Here is a 24,298-nt window from a genome sequence, read left to right as displayed (position 1 = left end):
GGTCCCCCAACATTTCTGTGAGTTTTACCTCCAGCAGCTCTACCCGGTTCTCACAGTGAAGACTGGAGAAAAATCTCCTCTAGCTTCTGGCCACAGGAGGGAAAAGGAACCATTTTGAAATATACCAGAGGATTCTGTTCTTAAAGCATGCCCTCAGGAGAAACTATTTACCAGATGCTAACCTATTGGGGTTTTATCAGAGCCTAACCTACTTGAGGGGAGGGAAACACCCAACTCCAACCAGCTCTAGCCTTCCATGTAAGGGAAGGGAATTACCCAAACTCTTGCCTACTCTAGCCATCCTACCCCGTCTAAGGAGGTAAAAAAAAAGAGAAGCACTGATGAAGTTCACAGTCCAAGGGCACAGGCTCACCAAAAGACTGAGACCTCCTCATAGGACTATAGAATTCTTTCACACACATACACACCTTACCACTACATTACTAAAGGCCTTTTACAGATCCTTATACCCAGTACATCACGTCTACCTTCCAACAAAAAAATTACACTTCATACTAAAAGACAAAAAACACAGTTTGAAGAGACTGAACAAGCATCAGAACCAGAGTCAGATATGGGAAGAATGCTGGAATTATCAGAGTGAGAATTTTTAAAAACTATAATTGATAAGCTAAGGGCTTTAATGGAAAAAGTAGACAAGATGCAAGAACACACAGATAATGTAAACACAGAGAAAGAAATTCTAAGAGAGAATCAAAAGGAAATGCTAGAGATAAAAAACAAAATAAATAAAAAGAATGCCTTTGATAGGCTCATTAGAATGAGCAGCTGAAGAAGAATCTCTGAGCTTGAGGATATGACAATAGAAACTTCCAAACTCAAGAGCAAAGAGAAAAAAAGATTGAGAAAAGGAAAAGAATATCCAGGAACCATGGGACAGATACAAAAGATGTAACATACGCAAAAAGGGAATACCAAGAGAAGAAAGAGAGAAAGGAACAGAAACAATATTTGAAGCAATAATGACTGAGAATTTCCCCAAATTAATGTCAGACACTAAACCACAGATCTAGGAAGCTCAGAGAACACCAAGCAGGAGGACTGCCAAAAAAACCTACGCCTATCATAGTCAACCTTCAGAAGATCAAAGATAAAGAAAAAATCCTGAAAGAAGCCAGAGGAAAACAACACCTTACCTATAGAGGAACAAAGATAAGAACTACATCCAACTTCTCATGAACTATGCAAGCAAGAGAGAGAAAGAAGTATTTAAAATGTTGAAAGAAAAAACCATCAACCTAGAATTCTGTACTCTGTAAAATTATCCTTCAAAAGTGAAGGAGAAATAAAGACTTTATCACACAACAGAAATTGAGAGGATCTGTTGCCAGGATACTTGCCAAGCAAGAAACATTAAAAGAAGTTCTTCAGAGAGGAAAATGATAACAGGCCAAAAACTCAGACCTACATAAAGACAGGAAGAGCATTACAGAATGAATAAATGAAGAAGCATCAGATCTTAATTGAGCAACAGATCACAGTTTGTTCAAAATAACAGTAACAATGTATTCAATTATGTATGCTTATATGTGTGTGCATGCTTATATATGCTTAAGTTTAAATGAGGTATAAGTAAGACGAATGACAGCAATGCTACAAGGGACAAGAGGGAATAATTAGGAATATTTTGTTATTATAAGGTACTTATACTACCTGTGAAGTGGTATAGTATTATTTGAAAGTGACTTGGATTAGTTGTAAAGGTATACTGCAAACTCTAGAGTAACCACCGAATAAAGTAAATAAAGTAAATAAATTAATTAATAATAAATAAATAAATAAAGTAAATAAAGAAGTATAACTGGGGCCAGCCCAGTGGCACAGTGGTTAAGTTCCTATATTCCGCTTCGGTGGCCCAGGGTTCACCAGTTGAGATCCCAGGTGCAGACCTATGCACCGCTTGTCAGGCCATGCTGTGGTAGGCATCCCACATAAAATAGAGGAAGATGGGCATGGATGTTAGCTCAGAGCCAGTCTTCCTCACCAAAAAGAGGAGGAGTGGCAGCAGATGTTAGCTCAAGGCTAATTTCCCTCAGGGGGGAAAAAAGAAGAAGTATAACTGATGTGCTAAGAAAGAAGAGAAAATGGAATTATATAAAATGCTTAATTAAATTGACAAAAAGCAAGATAAAAAAAACTGACAAACCCGTAGCCAGACTCACTAAGGAAAAAAGAGAGAAGGTTCAAATAAATAAAGCCAGAAATGAAGAGAAATTACAAAGGATACCACAGAAATATAAATGATTATAAGAGAATACTATGAAAAACTATACACCAACAAATTGGATAACCAAGAAGAAATGGATAAATTCTTAGAATCACACAACTTTTGAAAACTGAACCAAGAACAAAGAGAATTTGAATAGACTAATCGCCAGTAAGGAGATCAAAACAGTAATCAAAAACTTCCCAAACAATAAAAGTCTAGGACGAGATGGCTTCCCTGGTGAATTCTACCAAACATTCAAAGAAGACTTAATACCTATCCTTCTCAAACTTCAAAAAAAATTGCAGAGGAGGGGAGGCTTCCTAACTCCTTCAACAAGGTCAACATTACCCTGATACAAAAACCAGATGAGGACAATACAAAAAAAGAAAACTACAGGGGCCGGCCTGGGGGTGTAGCAGTTAAGTCTGCACACTCCACTTCAGTGGCCCGGGGTTCATAGGTTCGGATCATGGGTGCAAACCTACACACCTCTCATCAAGCTATTCTGTGGCAGGTATCCTACATATAAAATAGAGGAAGATGGGCACAGATACTAACTCAGGGCCAATCTTCCTCAGTAAAAAGAGGAGGACTGGCAGTGGATGTTACTTCAGGGCTAATCTTCCTCAAAAAAAAAGAAAGAAAATTATAGGCCAATATTGTTGATGAACATCAATGCAAAAATCTTGAACAAAACACTAGCAAATCAAATACAACAATACATTAAAAAGATCATACACCATGATTTATTCCAGGGATACAGTGATGTTTCAACGTCTGCAAATCAATCAACATGATACACTACATTAACAAAATGAAAAATAAAAATCACATGATCCTCTCAGTAGATGGAAAGCATTTGACAAGATACAGCATCCACTTATGATAAAAACTCTGAATAAAATGGGTAGAGAAGAAAAATACCTCAATATAATAAAGGCCATATATGACAAACCCACAGCTAGTATCATACTTAACAGAGAAAAACTGAAAGTTATCCCTTTAAGAACAGGGATCAGACAAGGATACCTATTTTTACCACTCTTATTTAACATAGTATTGGAAGTCCTAGCCAGAGCAATCAGGCAAGAAAAAGAAACAAAAGGGATCCAAATTGGAAAGGAAGAAGTGAAACTGTCACTATGAGCAGATGACATGATTTTATATGTAGAAAACCCTAAAGAATCCACCAAAAAGCTTTTAGACATAATAAATGAATACAGTAAAGCTGCAGAATACAAAAATCAACATACAAAAATCAGTTGCATTTCTATACACTAACAACAAAGTAGCAAAAAGAGAAATTAAGAATACAATCCCATATACAATTGCAAGAAAAACAATAAAATACCTAGGAATAAATATAACCAAAGAGGTGAAAGACTTGTACACTGAAAACTATAAAACATTATTGAAAGAAACTGAAGAAGTCACAAAGAAATGGAAAGATATTCCATGCTCTTGGATTGGAAGAATTAACATAGTTAAAATGTCTATACTTCCTAAAGCAATCTACAGATTCAATGCAATCCCTATCAAAGTTCCAAAGTCATTTTTCACAAAAATAGGACAAAGAATCCTAAACTTTATATGGAACAACAAAAGACCCCAAATAGCCAAAGGAATCCTGAGAAAAAAGAACAAAGATGAAGGTATCACACTCCCTGATTTCAAAATATACTACAAAGCTATAGTAATCAAAACAGCAAGATACTGGCACAAAAACAGACACACAGATCAATGGAACAGAATCGAGAGCCCAGAAATACACCTACACATCTATGGATGGCTAATTTTTGACAAGGGAACCAAGAACATACAATGGAGAAAGGAAAGTCTCATCAGTAAATGGTGCTGGGAAAACTGGACAGCCACATGCAAAAGAATAAAAGTAGACCATTATCTTATACCATACACAAAAATCAAGTCAACACGGATTAAAGACTTGAATGTAAGACCTGAAACCATAAAACTTATAGAAGAAAACATAGGCAGTATGCTCTTCGACATGGGTCTTAGCAGCATAATTTCAAATATCATGCCTGATCAGGCAAGGAAAACAAACAAATGGGAATACATCAAACTAAAAAGCTTCTGCACAACAAAGGAAACCATCAACAAAACAAAAAGTAAAAGTGTCAAAAGAATGAAAGGACAAGCCAAAGACTGGGAGAAGATATTTGCAAACCATATATTTGATAAGGGGTTAATATCCAAAATATATAAAGAACTTATACATTTCAATGACAAGAAAACTAACGACCCAACTAAAAAGTGGACAAAAGTTCTGAACAGACATTTTTCCAAAGAAGGTGTACAGATGGCCAAAAGGCACATGAAGAGATGTTCAACATCACTAATTATTAGGGAAATGCAAATCAAATGACAATGAGATATCACCTCATGTCCATTAGAATGGCTATAATGAACAAAACAAGCAATAACAAGTGTTGGAGAGGATGGAGAAAAGGGAACTCTCATACACGGCTGTATGCTGCATGAGTGCAAACTGGTGCAGCCACTATGCAAAACAGCATGGAAATTCCTCAAAAAAATTAATACATCTACCATATGATCCAGCTATTCTACTGCTGGGTATTTATCCAAAGAACATGAAAACACGAATGCATAAAGATATATGCACCCCTATGTTCACTGCAGCATTATTCACAATAGCCAAGACTTGGAAACAACCTAAGTGCCCACCAAGGGACGAATGGATGAAAAAGATGTGGTATATATACACGATGGAATACTACTCAGCCATAAAAAAAGACAAAATCTTGCAATTTGTGACAATATGGATGGACCTTGAGGGTATTACGCTAAGCGAAGTAAGTCAGAGGGAGAAAGTCAAATACTGTATGATCTCACTCATAAGTAGAAGACAAAAACAACAACAAACAAACACACAGATACAGAGATTAGATTGGTGCTTGCCAGAGGGGAAGCGGGGAGGGAGGAAAGTGTAAGGGGTGACTGGGCACATGTGTATGGTGACAGATGGCAGTCTTTGGGTGGTGAACATGATGTAATCTATACAGAAATCAAAATATAATGATGTACTCCTGAAATGTATATAATGTTATAAACCAATGTTACCGCAATTAAAAAAAAAAACTTGGAACCAACCCACGTGCCCATCAATGGATGAATGGATAAAGAATTATGTAGTATGTGTGTGTGTGTGTATATATATATATATATACACACACACACACATCAACAATGGAATCTTATTCAGCCATAAAGAAAAGACAAAATCTTGCCATTTGTGATCACACAGATGGACCTTGAGAGTATTATGCTAAGCAAAATAAGTCAGAGAAAGAATATTACTTCACTCATACAACATGCTCGCTCGCGAGTGAGTATGACTTCACTCATATGTGGAAGATAAACAAACACACAGATATGGGGAACAGACTGGTGGTTACCAGACGGGAAGGGGATGAGGAGAGGGCCAAAGTGGTGAAGGGGTACATGTGTACAGTGACAGACGGCAACTAGACTTTTGGTGGTGAATAAGATGCAGTCCATACAGAAGTCAAAATATAATGAGGTACACCTGGAACTTATATAATGTTATAAACCAATGGGACCTCAATAAAAATACAATGAGAAAAGGCAGAAAAAGTGTGGAAGATAGAAATAGGAACAAAGAAAAAGGGCAAAAATAGAAAATGGTAACAAATATGGTAGATAGTAATCCAACTATATCAATAATCATCTTAAATATCAATGGTCTAAATATACCAATTAAAAGACTACTTCATGGGGGGCTGGCCCCGTGGCCGAGTGGTTAAGTTCGCGCGCTCCGCTGCAGGCGGCCCAGTGTTTCGTTGGTTCGAATCCTGGGCGCGGACATGGCACTGCTCATCAAACCACGCTGAGGCAGCGTCCCACATGCCACAACTAGAAGGACCCACAACGAAGAATGTGCAGCTGTGTACTGGGGGGCTTTGGGGAGAAAAAGGAAAAAAATAAAATCTTTAAAAAAAAAAAAAGACTACTTCATGGGGCCAGCCCGGTAGCACAGCGGTTAAGTGCGCATGTTCTGCTTCGACGGCCCGGGGTTCACCTGTTCGGATCCCGAGTGCGGACATGGCACCGCTTGGCAAAAAAGCCATGCTGTGGTAGGCGTCCCACATATAAAGTAGAGAAAGATGGGCATGGATGTTAGCTCAGGGCCAGTCTTCCTCAGAAGACTTCCTCAGAAAAAAAAAAAAGATGTTAGCTCAGGGCTAATCTTCCTCGGGGGAAAAAAAAAAAAGGAATTACTACCAGGGCCGGCCCAGTGGCACAGTGATTAAGTTTGCACATTCCACTTCTTGGCGGCCCAGGGTTCACCAGTTCAGATCCCAGGTGCGGACATGGCACCGCTTGGCAAAAAGCCATGCTGTGATAGGCATCCCATGTATAGGGTGGAGGAGGATGGGCATGGATGTTAGCTCAGGGCCAGTCTTCCTCAGCAAAAAGAGGAGGATTGGCAGTAGTTAGCTCAGGGCTAATCTTCCTCAAAAAAAAAAACAAAAAAAGAATTACTACCACAGGGGCGGCCTGGTGTGGTAGTAGTAAAGTTCACATGCTCCACTTCAGTGGCCCAAGATTTGCAGGTTCAGATCCTGGGCATGCACCTAGCACTGCTCGTCAAGCCATGCTGTGGCAGCATTCCACATAAAATAGAGGAAGCCTGGCACAGATGTTAGCTCAGTGGCAATCTTCCTCAAGCAAAAAGAGGAAGACTGGCAACAGTTGTTAGCTCATGGCCAATCTTCCTCACAAAAAAAGAAAGAAAAAGAATTATCAGGATATATAAACAACTTTTAAAAATTTAACATAATAAAAAGACAAATAAAAATATAAACAAATTATATAAATGGACTTAATATAAACATAAAAGGACTTCATGAATAATCAGAGCTGATACAAATTAAAACGAGTTATCAACCCTAGCACATATGGTCAACCAATTTTCGACAAGGTGCCAAGACCATTCAATAGGGAAAGAACATATTTTCTTAACAAATGGTGCTGGGAAAAATGGATATCCACATGCAAACGAATGAAGTTAGACCTTTACCTTACACCATATACAAAAATTAACTTATATGGATCAAAGATCTAAATGTAAAAGGTAAAACTATAAAACTCTTAGAAGAAAACATTGGGGAAAATATTCATGATATTGGATTTGGCAATGATTTCTTGGCTATTATACCAACTGCAGAGGCAACAAAAGAAAAAATAGATAAATAGGACTCAGAATTAAAATTTTGTGCGCATCAAAGGACACCATCAAGAGAGTGAAAAGACAACCTACAGGAGAAAATATTTTTAAATCATATATCTGATAAGGGATATATAAATATTCCTTATATACAAAGCCAATCCAATTCAAAAATGGGCAAAGGACTTGAATAGACATTGCTCCAAAGAAAATACACAAAAGGCTTATAATAAGCACATGAAAATATGCTCAGTATCATTAGCCATTTTAGAGAAATGCAAATCAAAATCACAATGAGACACCACCTCACACTCACTAAGATTGCTAGTATTTTTTAAAAAATGAAAAATATCAAGTGTTGTTGAGAATGTGGAGAAACTGGAACTCCTGTACATTGCTGGTGGGAATGTAAAATGGTGCAGCCTCTGTGGAAAATAGTATGATGGTTCCTTAAAAAGTTTAATGGGTACAAAGTTTCTGTTTAGGATGATGAAAAAGTTCTGGAAATGGATAATGATGATGGTTACACAACAATGTAAACGTACTTAATGCCACTGAACTGTATCCTTAAATATAGTTAAAATGGTAAATTTCTGTTAGGTATATTTTACCATGATGAAAAAAAAATTTTTTGAGAGAGAATAAGAGGAAAGGAACTGGAAACGGTGAGCGGAGACAACTCTAAGGGGAAGTTTTGGTCCAAAAAGAATAAGGCATGACGGAATATAGCTACAGGAAATGACAGGGTCAAAATGAGGTTTTTTTCCCCCTAAAGATATTTTTTTTTTTTTTAAAGATTTTATTTTTTCCTTTTTCTCCCCAAAGCCCCCCCCGGTACATAGTTGTGTATTCTTCGTTGTGGGTCCTTCTAGTTGTGGCATGTGGGACGCCGCCTCAGCGTGGTCTGATGAGCAGTGCCATGTCCGCGCCCAGGATTCGAACTAACGAAACACTGGGCCGCCTGCAGCGGAGCGCGCGAACTTAACCACTCGGCCACGGGGCCAGCCCCCCCTCTAAAGATATTTTTAAGGTGTGAGAAATAACAAAATGTTTACATGCTGATAGAGATAATTTAACAGAGTGAAATATGATACAGGAAACAGAGGGGAGACTTCCTAGGTAATGTCTTTAAGTAGGCAAATGAAAGAGGATATACAATACAAATGGAAACACAGCTTAGATTGGCACATGGGTAGTTCACCCATAATGACCTATATAAAAGCCCAGTAAGTGGGTAAAGATGTGGGTTAGTAGCCATTTGTGGTGATATGAGAGGCTGTGGAAGTTCTCTTCTGCTTGCTTCAATTTTCTAAGCGAATTAGGAAGCACACTTGTCACTGAGAGTGAGGACCAGAGAGAAGTACTGGGAGTTTGATGAGAGAAGAAAAGATAAATAATCCTCTTGGGGAGTAAATGAACTAGGGAAACACGATAGCTTGAGAGTATTAAGGGCTCAATTTTATTAAAAAAGCAAACAAAAACTATATGTGTGAGTATATATATCTTTTTATATGTATGTATAAATGGTTACATATGTATATATGATGTGTGTGTATAATATATCTAAGTCACGTGCCACATAACAATGTTTTGGTCAACAACAGACCGCATATATGACAGTGGACTCCTAAGATTAGTACCACACAGCCTAGGTGTGTAGTAGCCTACACACCCACGTTTGTGTAAGTACACGCTATGATGTTCACACAACAAAATCACCTAACAACGCATTTCTCAAAATATATCCCTATCATTAAGCAATGTATGACTGCATAAGTACAGAAAAGGGTCCAGAAGTATACATACCAAATTGTTAATAGAGGTCATTATTGGAGATTTTATATATATATTGTGTGGAGATTTATATATATATATAATATATATTTTATATATATTTATATATATTATATAAACTTTTTATATATAATTATATATATTATAGAGAGAGAGAGGCAGGGGGAATGGAAAAGACTTACATTATTTGGATTTTTGATGAGCACATATTATTTTTATAATTAAAAGACATAAAATATCTTACAAGTTCATAAAGAGCTTGACAAGAGGGTTTAGAACACTGCTCGTGATCCACAGCACCCTGACTAGGCAAAGCCTATCTCCTAATTAAACACAACTATCAACTCTGCAGTGAAGCTGACTATCAACAAAACAGTGTGAGAAAAGCTGAGGCATCACTCACCTTGAACACTTCAGAGAAGAAGCCAGACCCTATTTTTTCACAGGTGAAGTCATCTAAACGCGTCAGTCTGGAAAAGGCACTTATAAGAGCTCGATATGAAGAAGGCCAAACCCTTCCCACCTGGGTCATGTTCCCATCCCCTCCGCCACCTCCTTCAAAATCTTCCAGACGCTCCACACGTGGAGGAAATCCTGCAATTGAATTCCGTTTGCTCCGATCCATAGTCTCAATAATCACTTTTTTCTTCTCTTAAGAAGGAACTCCACGCATAATAAAGTTTTGTTGACGTCTACTTCTCTTCCGGTTTGACACTAAACAAGAGATCAAAAAGATATTAAAACCATTAATGAATAAATTCATGCAAACCAATGAACTATTAACGTAAAAATATCTCCTCTTTCACATTCTAGCTCCTGTTTTCAGATGTAAAAAACACTTTATACCTTTATCTTCAAAAAATACTGATATATTTAAAGCCTAAGATGTAGATAGTCTTTAACATGAGTAGATTATAATGAAGATTATCGAGTACATTCTAAAAACAAAATAATGATAATATCTATTATTCATTGAGCACCTACTATTTAGGAAACTTTATATAAGAGCCATACACATGTGATGTCATCTGATTCTCAAATAATCCATGATATAAGTGTTATTATGTTCATTTCACAGAGAAGTAATCATACAGTCACTAAGTGGCAGAGATAAAATTAAAATGCAAGACTCCGATTCAAAAGCCTGTGCTCCTACCAATGTCCTCCACAGCCTCACATAATTTTCTCTTCTGTTGAAAATTTATTAATCCCAAATATATAAAACAAAGATGACAAAGATTTTATACTATAAAATTATATAATTTTAAAAGAGGAAAACTATATCCAAAAGCAAGTTAAAAACTCATTGTTAGAGCCGGCCCCGTGGTCGAATGGTTAAGTTCACGTGCTCTGCTTCAGTGGCCCAGGGTTTCACGGGGTCGGATCCTGGGTGTGGACATGGCACCACTCATCAGGCCATGCTGAGTCAGCGTCCCACATGACACAACTAGAAGGACCCACAACTAAAAATTACATAAAACTATATACTGGGGAGATTTGGGGAGAAAAAAAAAGATTGGCAACAGTTGTTAGCTCAGGTGCCAACCTTTAAAAAAAAAACTCATTGCTTAAACAGCACAGTCCAGCAAAAGCAAATGTAAAAGGCTCTACACCATCTGGTACATGACTAAGAAGAAACACAAGCCCACTTTTTCTTTTGCCTGTCTCTCCCTACTTCTACTTTTTTCCATGAGAATTGACTGTAAGGGTCCTATGCAAAATGCAATACTGTGACTCTTCAAATAGTGAGATGCTTTCATAAATGTGGTGAATATCTAGCCAGGAATACCTACACCACCTCCAATTATGGAGAAGAGAGGCAGGGCTCCCCAAAGCCGTTCTTAAAATATGACCCTCCCTCCCTAGCCATAGACAGAAGTTGGTACCACTCTACCCAATAAGGACCAATTCACAGTTCCTTTCCTAGCATTTGGCATTGAAATTAAGATATCCCAGCCTCCATCTGCTGCTTTCTAAAATGCAAGCCACGTACAAGGGCAACAAAAGCACAAATAAACAAATGGGATTACATCAAACTAAAAAGCTTCTGTACAGCAAAGGAAACCATCAACACAATGAAAAGGGAACCTACTGAATGAGAGAAGATATTTGCAAATGATATATCCAATAAAGGGTTAATATCCAAAACATATAAAGAACAATACAACTCAATATGTAAAAAAAAAAAAAACCCAATCAAGAAATGGGCAGAGGGGCTGGCCCCGTGGCCAAGTGGTTAAGTTCACGCGCTCTGCTGCAGGCGGCCCAGTGTTTCATTGGTTCGAATCCTGGGTGCGGACATGGCACTACTCATCAAGCCACGCTGAGGCAGCGTCCCACATGCCACAACTAGAAGGACCCACAACGAAGAACATACAACTATGTACAGGGGGGCTTTGGGGAGAAAAAGGAAAAAATAAAATCTTAAAAAAAAAAAAAAAGAAATGGGCAGGGGAGCTAAATAGACATTTTCCCAAAGAAGACATACAGATGGACAACAAACACATGAAAAGATGCTCAACATCACTAATCATCAGGCAGGTGCAAATCAGAGCCACAATGAGATATCACCTTAGATATGTCACAATGACTATTATCGAAAAGACAAGAAATAACAAGTGTTGGTGAGAATGTAAATTGGTACAGCCACTATGGAAAACAGTATGGAAGTTCCTCAAAAAATTAAAAATACAGTCATGTACTACATAAAATGTTTTAGTCAATGATGGTAATCCCATAAGTACCCATTAGTAATCCCAAATCCCATTAGTACCACACAGCCATATAACCTAGGTATACCATAGACTATACCATCTAGGTTCATGTAACTATACTCTATAATGTTTGCACAATGATGAAATTACCTAATGATGCATTTCTCAGAATGTATCCCCATCGTTAAGTGACACACGACTGTAGAACTACCATACAACCTGGCAATTCCACTTCTGGGTATCTATCCAAAGAACATAAAAACACATTCGAAAAGATACATGCACCTATGTTCACTGCAGAATTATTTACAACAGCCAAGATATGGAAACAACCTAAGTGTCCATCAGTGGATGAATGGATAAAGAAGATGTGGTGTATATATATATATACAATGGAATGCTACTTAGCCAGAAAAAAAGAATGAAATCTGGCCATTTGTGACAACATAGATGGAACTTGAGGGTATTATGCTAAGTAAAACAAGTCAGATGGAGAAAGTCAAATACCATATCTCACTCATACATGGAATCTAAAAACACAAAACAATGAGCAAACAAAAACAACCCCACAGATACAGAGAACAGACTAGTGGTTATCAGAGGGGAAGGGGGTTGAGGGGTGGGCAAAATGAGCAAAGGGGGTCAACTGTATGGTGATGGATAGTAACTAGACTTGTGGTGGTGATGATTTTGTAGTGTATTCAGAAGTAGAATTATAAAGCTGTACACCTAAAACTTATACAATAAAAAAATAAAATGAAAGCCATGTAAACTCAGGAGCTATTGACTGTGGCCATTTTCTACCACAAAGAAGGCAAAAAAGCCAAGGAATTGAGGCCCATTTGCAAAGAAAAAAGAGACAGAGAGAATTTGTTAACTTTCCTAATGTGCTCTAGACCCTGATTCCCGACACCTAACTGCATCCTGGCTTAAGGTTCCATGAGATATCCCTGCATCTTTAAAGTAAACTATTTTTGCTTAAGCTAGTTTCACCAGAATCTTCACAGAAGGAAGAATAATCTGAGCTCCCAAAGAATAAAACATCTAAGCACCTCTATTGGACCTCTGCCAAAAAGTGGCAACAGACCACCAGATCAAAATTTAGGATTACAAGACCAAAACTGTTTTAATTTTACAGCCAGTAGAGACCGTAAAGTTCAGTCATTCATTTTATATTCGAGGAAACGTAAGGCTCAGAAAGTAGAAATGATTTGCCAGTACTTATAAGCTACTTACTAGGAAAGCTAGACTTGGAACCAAGGGTAGTGCATTTCTAAAAGTGTATCTGTTGATCATCTGCTTCAAAGTTACACAAGGAGCACGTTTAAAACCCAGATTCTTGAGTCTCAACCTTGACCTACTAAATCAGAATCTCTTGGAGTGAGGCCTGGAAATTTTACTAAGCTCCCCAGTGATTCTTATGTACACTAACAGTTGAAGATCCTCTACAGCAGGGATCTGTACAGCAGGGAGGATTATCTTTTTGCTGAGGAAGATTGGCCCTGAGCTAACATCTGTGCCCATATTAATATAGCTTTAAAAAAAAAAAAAAAAAAACAAGTATTTTACAAAAATTTTTTCATTTAATCCTCAAAACATACCACCAAAGTATGTGTGATCCCCATTTTACAGGAAAAGAAACGTAGGCTCAGGAGGTTAAGTAACTTGCCTAAGGATACACAGCTGGTAAAACCAGAATTGGAACCCAGGTCTATCCAGCACGAAAGTTCAAGCTTCTTCCATTTCATTATTACTTTACTCAGCGTTTTTCCACTATAAGAGTTGTGAAGAGTTAAGCTAGTTATACGCACAGAAAAGAGGACCAGTACTTGAGTACAGAGGAAGGCCAGGGTGATTGTAATTTGTTCAGAGATAGAAAAGAATGAAAAAGAAACAACTGTAGAAAAATAACACAGGAAACATTAAAGTTAAAATTGAATATATAAAACATAGTTGCCTGCTAAACTAACCGAACAAGTTAATAGGCTTGCCATCTACTGACTTTTTCACTTTTTTCAGATATATTTCATTTTTAATGAAATACACTGTTAACCTCCACAATGCAAGGGTTCCCTAGGGGTGGCAGATTCTATTCTCTATGCTAAGGTTTAGAAGACACACACACGCAATCGCTCATTGCAGCTCACCAGGTCAGGTTTTCCATTCTCAGCTAGGTGAGAGGAAGTAAGGAATAACTAATTGCAACTGAGCTAGTATGGCTGGATTCTGTTACAAGTTTCACAATAGCACAACAGAGTGAAACTTTTGGTATTTATTTTGAAAAAATAACTTTGTATCTTGGCTCACAGCACTTTTCAAAAAAGGGAAAAAGTATTTTTAAAAAGGTATATGCTGAGCCAATTCTGATGGCCTAATGGTTAAAGTTCAGCACACTCCATTTCAGTGACCCAGGTTCAGTTCCCAGGCATGAAAGCACACCACTGTCTGTCAGTAGCCATGCTATGGCAGCAGCTCACACAGAAGAACCAGAAGAACTTACAGCCATACACAACTATGTACTGGGGCTTTGGTGGAGGGAAAGGAAGAAAAAATGAGGAAGATAGGCAACAAATGTTAGCTTAGGGCAAATATTCCCCTGCAAAAAAGAAACAAAAATGGTATATGCTTATAGAAATTCTTGCATAAGCACTGAACAAGGATGTGCATTTCATTTCAGCATTGTGTGTAATAACTAGCAAAAAGGAAACAACTCAAAGTTAGTCTGTAGGAGCAACAGATATATTGCAGCCTATTTTTCAATGAAATATAAAGCACTTACAATAAATGAACTCTATATAGTAATGTGGATGTATTTCAAAAGCAATACTTAATGGAGGAAAAGAATCAAGTTGTAGTGAGTGGTATCACCAAAATTTAATTCAAAAGAAAATTTTAAGAAGTTACCAAAAAAAAAAGAAAACACTACAGGACCATTCCTACAGATGACACCATTTTAATAAAAAATTTATTTCTAAAAACATACAAAACAATATATATTACAGAGATGCAGGAATAGCATCTTGATTAAAGGTATAGCCTCTAGAGTCAATCTGGGTTCAAATCCTTGCTCCATTAACTTGTAGCTATATGAACCTAGCCAAGTCATTTTAAAACCTCTCTATATCTCCAGTTTCCCATCTATAAAATGGAAATAAAAATAATACCTACGTGACAACGTTTTGTATGTATTAACTCATTTAATCCTTACAACAACCACAGGGTTACTGATTAAATGGCCAGTGCCTGGCAAACAGTAAGCATTCAACTCCTATTGAATTATTATTATTTAAAACAATTATTTAAAGTAAATTTAAAATCATTAAAGATACATAGTCATAGTAAATGTCTAAAAGCATGAATTAGAAAAATAGACACTAAATTCATAGTAGTAGTTGCCTTGGTGGGAAAGAAGAGACATGAGACAAGGAAGAGAAACAAAGGAGATTTCGACTCTAGCAATAGTGTTTTGTTTCATAGCAAACAACGCAAAATTATATATTTGCTAATTTTGTTATTTTTTGTCAACTAATATTTGTTAATTATGGGTGGTATTATATTGCACACTTTTCTATATTTAATTTTTTGAAATAAAAAAAGAAATTTAACAGTTTTTTTTTTTAAGTCTATTGCCAATACAATAGCTATGCAGTATGCTTGGGCCAAGAAAACTGAAAACAATTTGGCAAATAAACAGCACCCCACTGTGCAAGCCAAGTCTCTAGATTCTCAAACTTTTATTCAGCAACAGTTCCACTACAGTTTTTAGTCCAAGGAGTATTTATATCTTAAGCAAAAAACTCAAAAACACTGGAAGAATTTTTGGATAGCCTAACTTATTCAAGTCCAAAAACTTAAAATATAAAAGCACTCGTGATAAACACTGCTATTTCACAGTAGAGTTCCTACTACGTGCTAAAGTAGTACTAATTACTAGACAGTTGAGATTAGTGGTAAAAAGCATAGTCCCCTCACGGGAGTAAGAACTTATTAATCCATTCTGAGAAGTGCTGAGCATGGGAAAACTTCCAAACCATGCCTTCTGCTCCCTTAGCCAGCATACTAAAGGACCACATTTTAAATGAAATCAACCAAGCTATAAATGGCTTTCAGTTTAATCTGACAAATTTTAGTTAGCCATAAAAGACAGCAAAAGTTTGTATGATTCATTTTAAAATCAGAAAATATATTATTTGAAATGTGTGAGATTTCATGGTGTTTTCAGCCTCCGGATTGCCTCTCTTGGTCTTATATATGGAATACTACCTTTTGATACTAATAGTGCCCCTTAAAGTATACAATTTGGGGGGAACAGAGACACAATTACTCTCACATTTACTAGAAAGATATGATTTAAAAAATGCAGGTTTCGCTCTAAAGAGCCTACTTGATTCAAGAAACTACACTTTGTTGATCAAGAATAATTAATTTTGGGGCCAGCCGGTGGGGCAGCGGTTAAGTTCGCACGTTCCACTTCTCAGCGGCCCGGGGTTCACCAGTTGGATACTGGTGCGGACATGGCACCGCTTGGCAAAAGCCACGCTGTGGTAGGCGTCCCATTATAAAGTAGAGGAAGATGGGCATGGATGTTAGCTCAGGGCCAGTCTTCCTCAGCAAAAAGAGGAAGTTAGCCCAGGGCTAATCTTCCTCAAAAAAAAAAAAAGAAGAAGAAGATGAATTAATTTTTAAGCTTGTAAAAACTTGGAATTTTTAAATGAAAACTAATGATACTGCGATCTGCTTCACTAAAAATATTTCAGCTAGAGTCCCAGGGATTCTCAATAAGGGGCATGTGAAAATTTAGGGAAAAGGAGGTCCTTGTCAAGGAGGAGTAATTATCACAATGGCGGGGGTGTGGGGTGGGCACCATTGGCATTTTAGTGGGCAGGGGCCAGGGAGGCTAAAAGTCGTACAATGCACAGAACAGTCCTGCACAACAAAGAATTGTCCTGCCCTAAATGCCAGTAGCGCTCCCGTTGAGACCCACTGTGTCAGAAAAGCTTAATCAGTCCTGTTCTTAAACTAGGAAACAGCCTTTAGCAGTCTTTCAAAAATGCCAAAATTATGTTGCTTACAAGGGTACAAACAACTTTTTAGTAACTGTGTTCTCGGTTTCAATATTTATAAACTTGGAAGTTCAAAACTGTTTTTCTTTCTTTTCTACGTAGGCAGGTTTGTCTTTTCAAAGGGTGATTTTCACTTATACTGGGATTGATTAATCTTTCACAAAGAAGGTACAATTAAAAGCTTTGATTGGGGAAAGTAATTTGAAAAGCTATCAATAAAAAGTTAGGGAACTAAATTTCTTATATTCAATACTATATATTTTATCTTTCCAAAGTGGGAATTCAACAAATCATTTTCCAGAGACCCAAGGAAACTTTTTTTTAAGGAAACTTTTTTAGGACGCCCAGTTAAAACATGCATTCTCCCATCTGAAAAGCTTCTGTAAATAATAACAACTGCAGCCACCATTTACCATGGGCCCATGCATTCTACCAAGTGTTTTGCATATGCTATCTCCAATCATTATGACAATTCTGCAAGGTAGGTATTATCATCTCCAAATTAAAGAGGAAGAAATTAAGACACTGAGAGGTTAAAAGACTTGCCCAAACTCAAACAACTAGTGACAGACTCAGGATTCAAATCTAGTATTTCAAAATCCAAACACTTCCCACTGTGACATGTGTCCTCCAGAAAAACAGCTAAACTTCTGTGAAAATGATTTGCATATTAGCTAGGCAAAAAGCTATTACTATTCCCCAACCTACCTTTACAGCAGAGATTAAAGAGTATACAGTTGATGGTCTTCAGTCATTTAATCACATTCTATAGACATAAAAATTAGCATTCATTTTAACAGACTGTCTAAAGACTGCATGCCAAGCTGACAGGGAAGATACGCCAACTCTCCATCAGTCTTTCTTTTCCATTCTAATGTACAGTATTTGTTGTTTCTTACCCTTTCACAAAAACAAAGAACAAAGAACAAGAACAAAGTAGATGAAACTTCATAACAGCATAGACACAAATAAAATCCTGCAATGCACTCAACAGCTATCAACCAACAGGTAGCAGGACATGGCAAAGTGTCAGCCAGCAACCAAAAATCTTCAACATCCATCCAAATACGGAATCATGTGTGCACAAAGCTGGTAGTAAGTTCCACAACACGAGTAAAAAAGATTTCTGAGAATTTAGTGGACTTTTATACCCTGGATATATGGAGTAAAAAAGGAATGCAAACATAATATCCTAATCATATTTTTTTTCTTTCTATAATCATAAAAAGTGCCTAATTAATTCAAAATAAAACAAGGATTCGTTGTGGGTAAGATGTAGCCAAGAAAACTGGCCATTTTCCAGAATAGGAATACAGACAAGTATTTTAGCTGTGTATCAAGACCAACCACATGGCAAATCTACATGACAGGTCTGCTCAGCTCTTATCTCTTCTATGGACCAACATAGCAAATACAGACACATTTCAGGATGACTGCCTAATTAAAAATAAAAGCAATACTGCTGAACTTGCATCCTACTGTGAAATAATGAGTTGCAGTTTCCATTCAAATCAAAGGCAATCTAACATAAAAACTGGCATCCCCTATTTAATTAGCCATGAATATACACAATGGCATATATTAGTGCCAGACAGATCAAAAGCCAGTTCTTAAAATTGTATTATCTCTTTGGCATAAGCATCTTATTTTGCTGTTCTAACTACAATCCACCAGGCCCTAGAAACTTAGGTTGAAAGTTGCAAAGGCATTTAGAGGTTAACTAATCCAATCTTTTGGCCAATTCAGGAATCCCCTCTGTTAACTGGGTTCCCACTGGGTATAAAGTATTATGATAGGTGCTATAATATTTACTGAGCATTTACTATAATCCAGACACTCTTCCAAGTGTTTCATGTTTAATATTCATAAGAGCCCTATAAAATAGATACTATTATTATCCAAGTTTTAGAAATGTGGAAACAAAGACATGAAGGAATTAGTTAACATGTTCAAGCTCTTACAGACAAGAAGTAGTAGAGCCAGAATTCAAATCCAGAGCCTGTACTCTTTTTTTTTTTTTTTTTTTTTTGAGGAAGATTAGCCCTGAGCTAACTGCTGTCAATCCTCCTCTTTTTGCTGAGGAAGACTGGCCCTGAGCTAACATCCATGCCCATCTTCCTCTACTCTATATGTGGGACGTCTACCACTGCATGACTTGCCAAGTGGTGCCATTTCCACACCTGGGATCCCAACCAGCGAACCCCGGGCCCCCGAAGCGGAACGAGCGCACTTAACCGCTGCGCCACCGGGCCGGCCCCCAGAGCCTGTACTCTTAATCACTATACTAATACTGCCTCTCTGGGGGAAGGATATATAAAGACGAATAAAACATGACTCCACCACTCCAGGAACTTAGTCTCCCAGAAAACACATCCGTACATCAATGAGTACAATACAGAGTGATAACTGCTAATATCAGATTAGAAGTAAGGAGGGCTTAATGAAGGCACTAGCAGTGAAGACAAAGAAATAGGGAAGGAGATAAGTGACTTTAAAAAAAAGTGAGGGGCTGGCCCCGTGGCCGAGTGGTTAAGTTCGTGCACTCCACTGCAGGCATCGTTGGCTGGAATCCTGGGCGCGGACATGGCACTGCTCATCAAACCATGCTGAGGCAGCGTCCCACCTGCCACAACTAGAAGGACCCACAACGAAAGAATATACAACTATGTACCAGGGGGCTTTAGGGAGAAAAAGGAAAAACAATTAAAAAATCTTCAAAAAACAAAAAGTGAGCAAATGGATGTACAAGGTACAAGAGGTACCTAGGATGACTCCAAGTTTAACTAGAATCCTTCCCATGTTTCTGGTTTGGGTGATTGCGGGAATGACTAGGCATTCACCGAAAGAAAAAGATTTGTAAAGAGATTCAAATTCTTTTCTGATCTTACTCAGTTTAAGGTGCCTGAAGGAATACCAGGTGACAATGTCTAGAAGGCACTTGGAGGCACTACCCTGGAGCTCAGGAGGAGGACTAGACTGGAGATGCAGACTTGAAAGTCATTAGCGCTTACATATATTCTAAAGAGTTTCCTAAAGTAGAGAACATGAGTAACAGATAATATTTACTGAGTTGCTACTATGTGCCAAAGCCCAGTCTCCTTCTTTATATCCTTAGGTGAGACCAGATAAGAGGCCAAGGGAACATCAACATACACAAGACAAAAAAGAAACAAAAGCGGTAAGAATAAAACCACAGAAAGTATGTCACACAAGCAAAAGGCGGAAATGATGAACATATCAAATGCCACAAAGTAGTCAAACAACACGAAGAAAAATGTCCACTGGATTGGACACTACAGATGCCAGAGTCAGCTCAGCCTGCTGAAACAACACACTAACAATGAGCTCACTAATTCCTCAAGCAACCTTATAATAGCAAGTTCTATTATTGCAAAGTTCTGATTGGTACAAAGTTTTTTCTTTCCAAGGAAAGAACAGCATAGGAAAAGCACAGTACTGTGTTCAAATTCTGACTCTGAAGGAGAATTAAGAGTTATAACAACTAAATACAATAATGATATTTGACTGGATCCTGATTTGAACAAACCAGTTATAAAAGAAAACTGGGGAAATTTTAATAAGGACTACTATTAGATGATAGTATAAAATTATTATTATTAATTGTAAGTGTGATAATATTAAGATTATATAAGACTTATTTTTGGAGATGCCCACAGAAATAGAGGTGAAATATCATGTTTGTATTTGCATTAAAATATATCAGAAAAGGGCCAGCCCCAGTGGCCTAGTGGTTAAGTTCGGCATGCTCTGCTTCAGTGGCCAGGTTCAGTTCCTGGGTGTGGACCTACACCGCTCTGCTAGCAGCCATGCTGTGCAGGCAGCCCACATACTAAAAAATAGAGGAAGACCGGCATGGATGTTAGCTCAGGATGAAACTTCCTCAGAAAAAAAAATATATATATATATATATACACACATATATATACATATCTCTCAAAAAAAATAGATGTGGCAAATTTTACAAAATGCTAATAATTGTTATATATGGGTAATGGGTAAATGGGTATTTGCTACATTTTTCTCATAATAATAATGAAAAAGGCTTCAGAAACAAGAGATGATACTTTTTGTCAATAAAAAAAATCCAGAAAATGAATACAGCATGGAGACCACAAACACCAACACTAGAAATGGAAAAACCAACTGGCTTTATGTTGTGTGAATGAGTACTTGTTGCTTGGGATAAAATTTCTAATGAAGTAGCATTGCATACATATTCAAAGAATGCTGTATCTTGGGGCCGGGCCCATGGCGGCATAGTGGTTAAGTTCACTGCGCTCTGCTTCGGCAGCCCAGTTCACAGGTTCAGATCCCAGACACAGACCTACACCATTCATCAGCCATGCTGTGGCAGCGACCCACATATAAAGTGGAGGAAGACTGGCACAGATGTTAGCTAAGGGCTAATCTTCCTCAAGCAAAAACAGAGGAAGACTGGCAGCAGATGTTAGCTCAGGGCTAATCTTCCTCAGCAAAAAAAAAAAAAAAAAAAAAGCTCTATCTCTAACAGCTCAAACAGAAAAGCAGATAACATACATACATACCATGGCAAACTGTGATAGATAATTCAAAAAGGATCTAGTGATGGCAAAGACACTGAGATTGAAAAAGTATGTAAAAGATGGATAAAACTTCATAAAATGAGTGCAGGAAAAAAAGCAATTTTTCTAAAATAATATATATTATTTAAAATATATGTGTATGACTAAAATAAACAGGACAAGTTTAAAAATTCTGATTCCAACTTAGCTGAATGATCGTGGCATGTTGCTTAACTTCTCTCCTTATCTATAAAATAGAAATAAATATCAATTGTACCTGAGTTATTATGAGAACATAGTAAGGAATTTAAGGATAAAAATGCATACATGAAGCACTAGGCAGGGTGCCTGACACACAGTAAGCATTTAATAAATATGAGTTCTCTTTCTTCTCCCTCCCCCACCCACCCTTAATCCTAGTTCTGGATGCTGCAAGTATACAACAAATTAAGCCTGTTTTTTTTATTCTTTATGATACTTTTCAGTTACCAAGTCTAACCCAGGGCAAATACACACAAGTCTTTCAGGTTTCCCATGGAACATAGCACAGACATCTCTCTGGTTACCTTCTTTAAAGTTTAGCCTTAATTGCCCTCCAAACTGTCAAAGCCCTTCTAAAATACAATAGCAAAAACTGTACACAATGTTATGTATATGATCTAACTAGTACAGAACTGAGCAGGACTATTATTTCCCATAATCTGGATATAAAGAACACGGTTTCTTATCTTCTAAGTACACTCAATGTATCTGTAACTTTGTATGGGTCAACATGAAACTTGACACAAGATAAGCTGATACTGGACCCCATTCAAATAAACTGAAATGCTAAAGTACTAGGGGGATGTATGACTTTCCAGGATAATATCTCTTTTGATAAATTTTTCTATTTGATTTTAAGAAGACCTGTACATGACCACTTAGGTCAGAGGCAACTCACCTCTTCTTCTGATAAAGTGAGTTAGAAGACTATTTCAGACACTATGGGAAAGAAAGCAATCAAGAGGAAAGAGGAAGTTAGGTTTCTGGGGTCAGGACAGGCTGTTCTATAGTCTACATTACAAAAGTCAAAAGAGGAATCTGATAAAAAGGAAAACAAAATTAATAACATGAAGTATTATCAAAAAATATTCACCAAAAAAATTTTTTATTCAATCTTGTTTCTTTCTCAAATATATTCTTTCCACTAAAGGGAATATTTTTTAGTCATTAAAAACGACAGTTATTATAAGCACACAAAGATATATGTACAAGAATATTAACTTACATGTTGTCAGTAACAGGAAAAAAAACAGAGACAATGCAAATGTCCTTCAACAGGGATAGGTTAAACAAATTGTAGTACATCCATATAACTTAATATTACATAGTCATTAAAAGAATGAGGTATGGGGCTGGCCCAGAGGTATAGTGGTTAAGTTCGAACACTCTCCTTCAGAGGCCCAGGATTCGCAGATTTGGATCCCGGGGGCAGATATAGTACCGCTCCTTAAGCCACACTGTGGCAGCATCACACATAAAATAGAGGAAGATTGGCACAGATGTTAGCTCAGTGACAATCTTGCTCAAGCAAAAAGAGGAAAGATTGACCACAGATGTTAGTTCAGGGCCAATCTTCCTCACACACAAAAAAAGGGGTACATTCTATACATACTAACATGAAAAGATGTCCAAGTTTCACTATTAAGTGACAACAGCAAGTTGCAAAATAGAATGTATAGTGTGATCTTGTTTTTATTTTTTAATATAATATATTAAACATTAATATATGCCTAGAAAATTTAGAGAAATACATATACTAAACTGTCATCTTGGTGGAGGAAGCAATTGTAAGAGACACTCATTTTTTTTTTTTTAAAGATTTTTTATTTTTTTCCTTTTTCTTCCCAAAGCCCCCAGGACCCTCGTTGTGGGTCCTTCTAGTTGTGGCATGTGGGATGCCGCCTCAGCGTGGTTTGATGAGCAGTGCCATGTCCGCGCCCAGGATTCGAACCAACGAAACACTGGGCCACCTGTAGCGGAGCGCGCGAACTTAACCACTCGGCCACGGGCCAGCCCCGAGACACTCATTTTTTTTAAGGAATACATTTCTGTGTGGTTGTTTTTCACAATGATCATGCATTAGTTCTGTTTAAAAAATGAAGATAAAGGGCAGGCCTGGGGGCATAGGGGTCAAGTTCACACACTCTGCTTCGGAGGCCCAGAATTCACCGGTTCAGATCCCAGGCACAGACCTATACACCGATTATCAAGCCATGCTGTGGCAGGCGTCCTGCATATAAAGTAGAGGAAGATGGGCATGGATGTTAGCTCGGGGATAATCTTCCTCAAAAAAAAAAAAAAAAATGAAGATAAAAAGGTTAGAACGACAAAAAACCATTCTTTCATCTTTCCCACAATAGTAGCTTAGACTATGTAAGATAAAATTTATGATATATGTTAAAGAGGAAGAGGGAGGGGCAAAGAATGTAAAAATTGAATAATCAATAATTACAATTATATAAAATTATGCACTGGGAAAAAAATAAAGGAATTATACCTAAGTGATAACGTTATTTTGGAGTGGAAGGATTATGACTTATTCTTTACTCTTATCCTAAACTTTCTGTAACGTTATACCACTTCTATAATTATAAAACAGAATATCAATTTATTGACATAATAAATGTAGCAAAGCATAATTTCACAATCAATGTATGATGAAC

The 24,298-nt window shown here is 37.3% G+C and overlaps 1 protein-coding gene across 2 annotated transcripts in view; it reads right to left on the bottom strand.

Moving 5' to 3' along the window:
* The window catches only part of TESK2 (testis associated actin remodelling kinase 2), a 138,699-nt gene that overhangs the window by 106,667 nt on the left and 7,734 nt on the right, over positions 1 to 24,298 (bottom strand). For both annotated transcript variants that reach the window (XM_070245606.1, NM_001428243.1), the window contains exon 2: positions 9,658 to 9,968. In XM_070245606.1, coding sequence (XP_070101707.1) covers positions 9,658 to 9,879 — 222 coding nt within the window. In that variant the 5' untranslated portion in view covers positions 9,880 to 9,968. The remainder of the gene's footprint in view (positions 1 to 9,657; positions 9,969 to 24,298) is intronic.

The sequence above is a fragment of the Equus caballus genome, chromosome 2 (genome assembly GCF_041296265.1).
Source record: "Equus caballus isolate H_3958 breed thoroughbred chromosome 2, TB-T2T, whole genome shotgun sequence".
Taxonomy (NCBI): Eukaryota; Metazoa; Chordata; class Mammalia; order Perissodactyla; family Equidae; genus Equus; species Equus caballus.
Note: the sequence above shows the minus strand (reverse complement) of the source record. Positions and strands in the feature narration are given on the sequence as shown.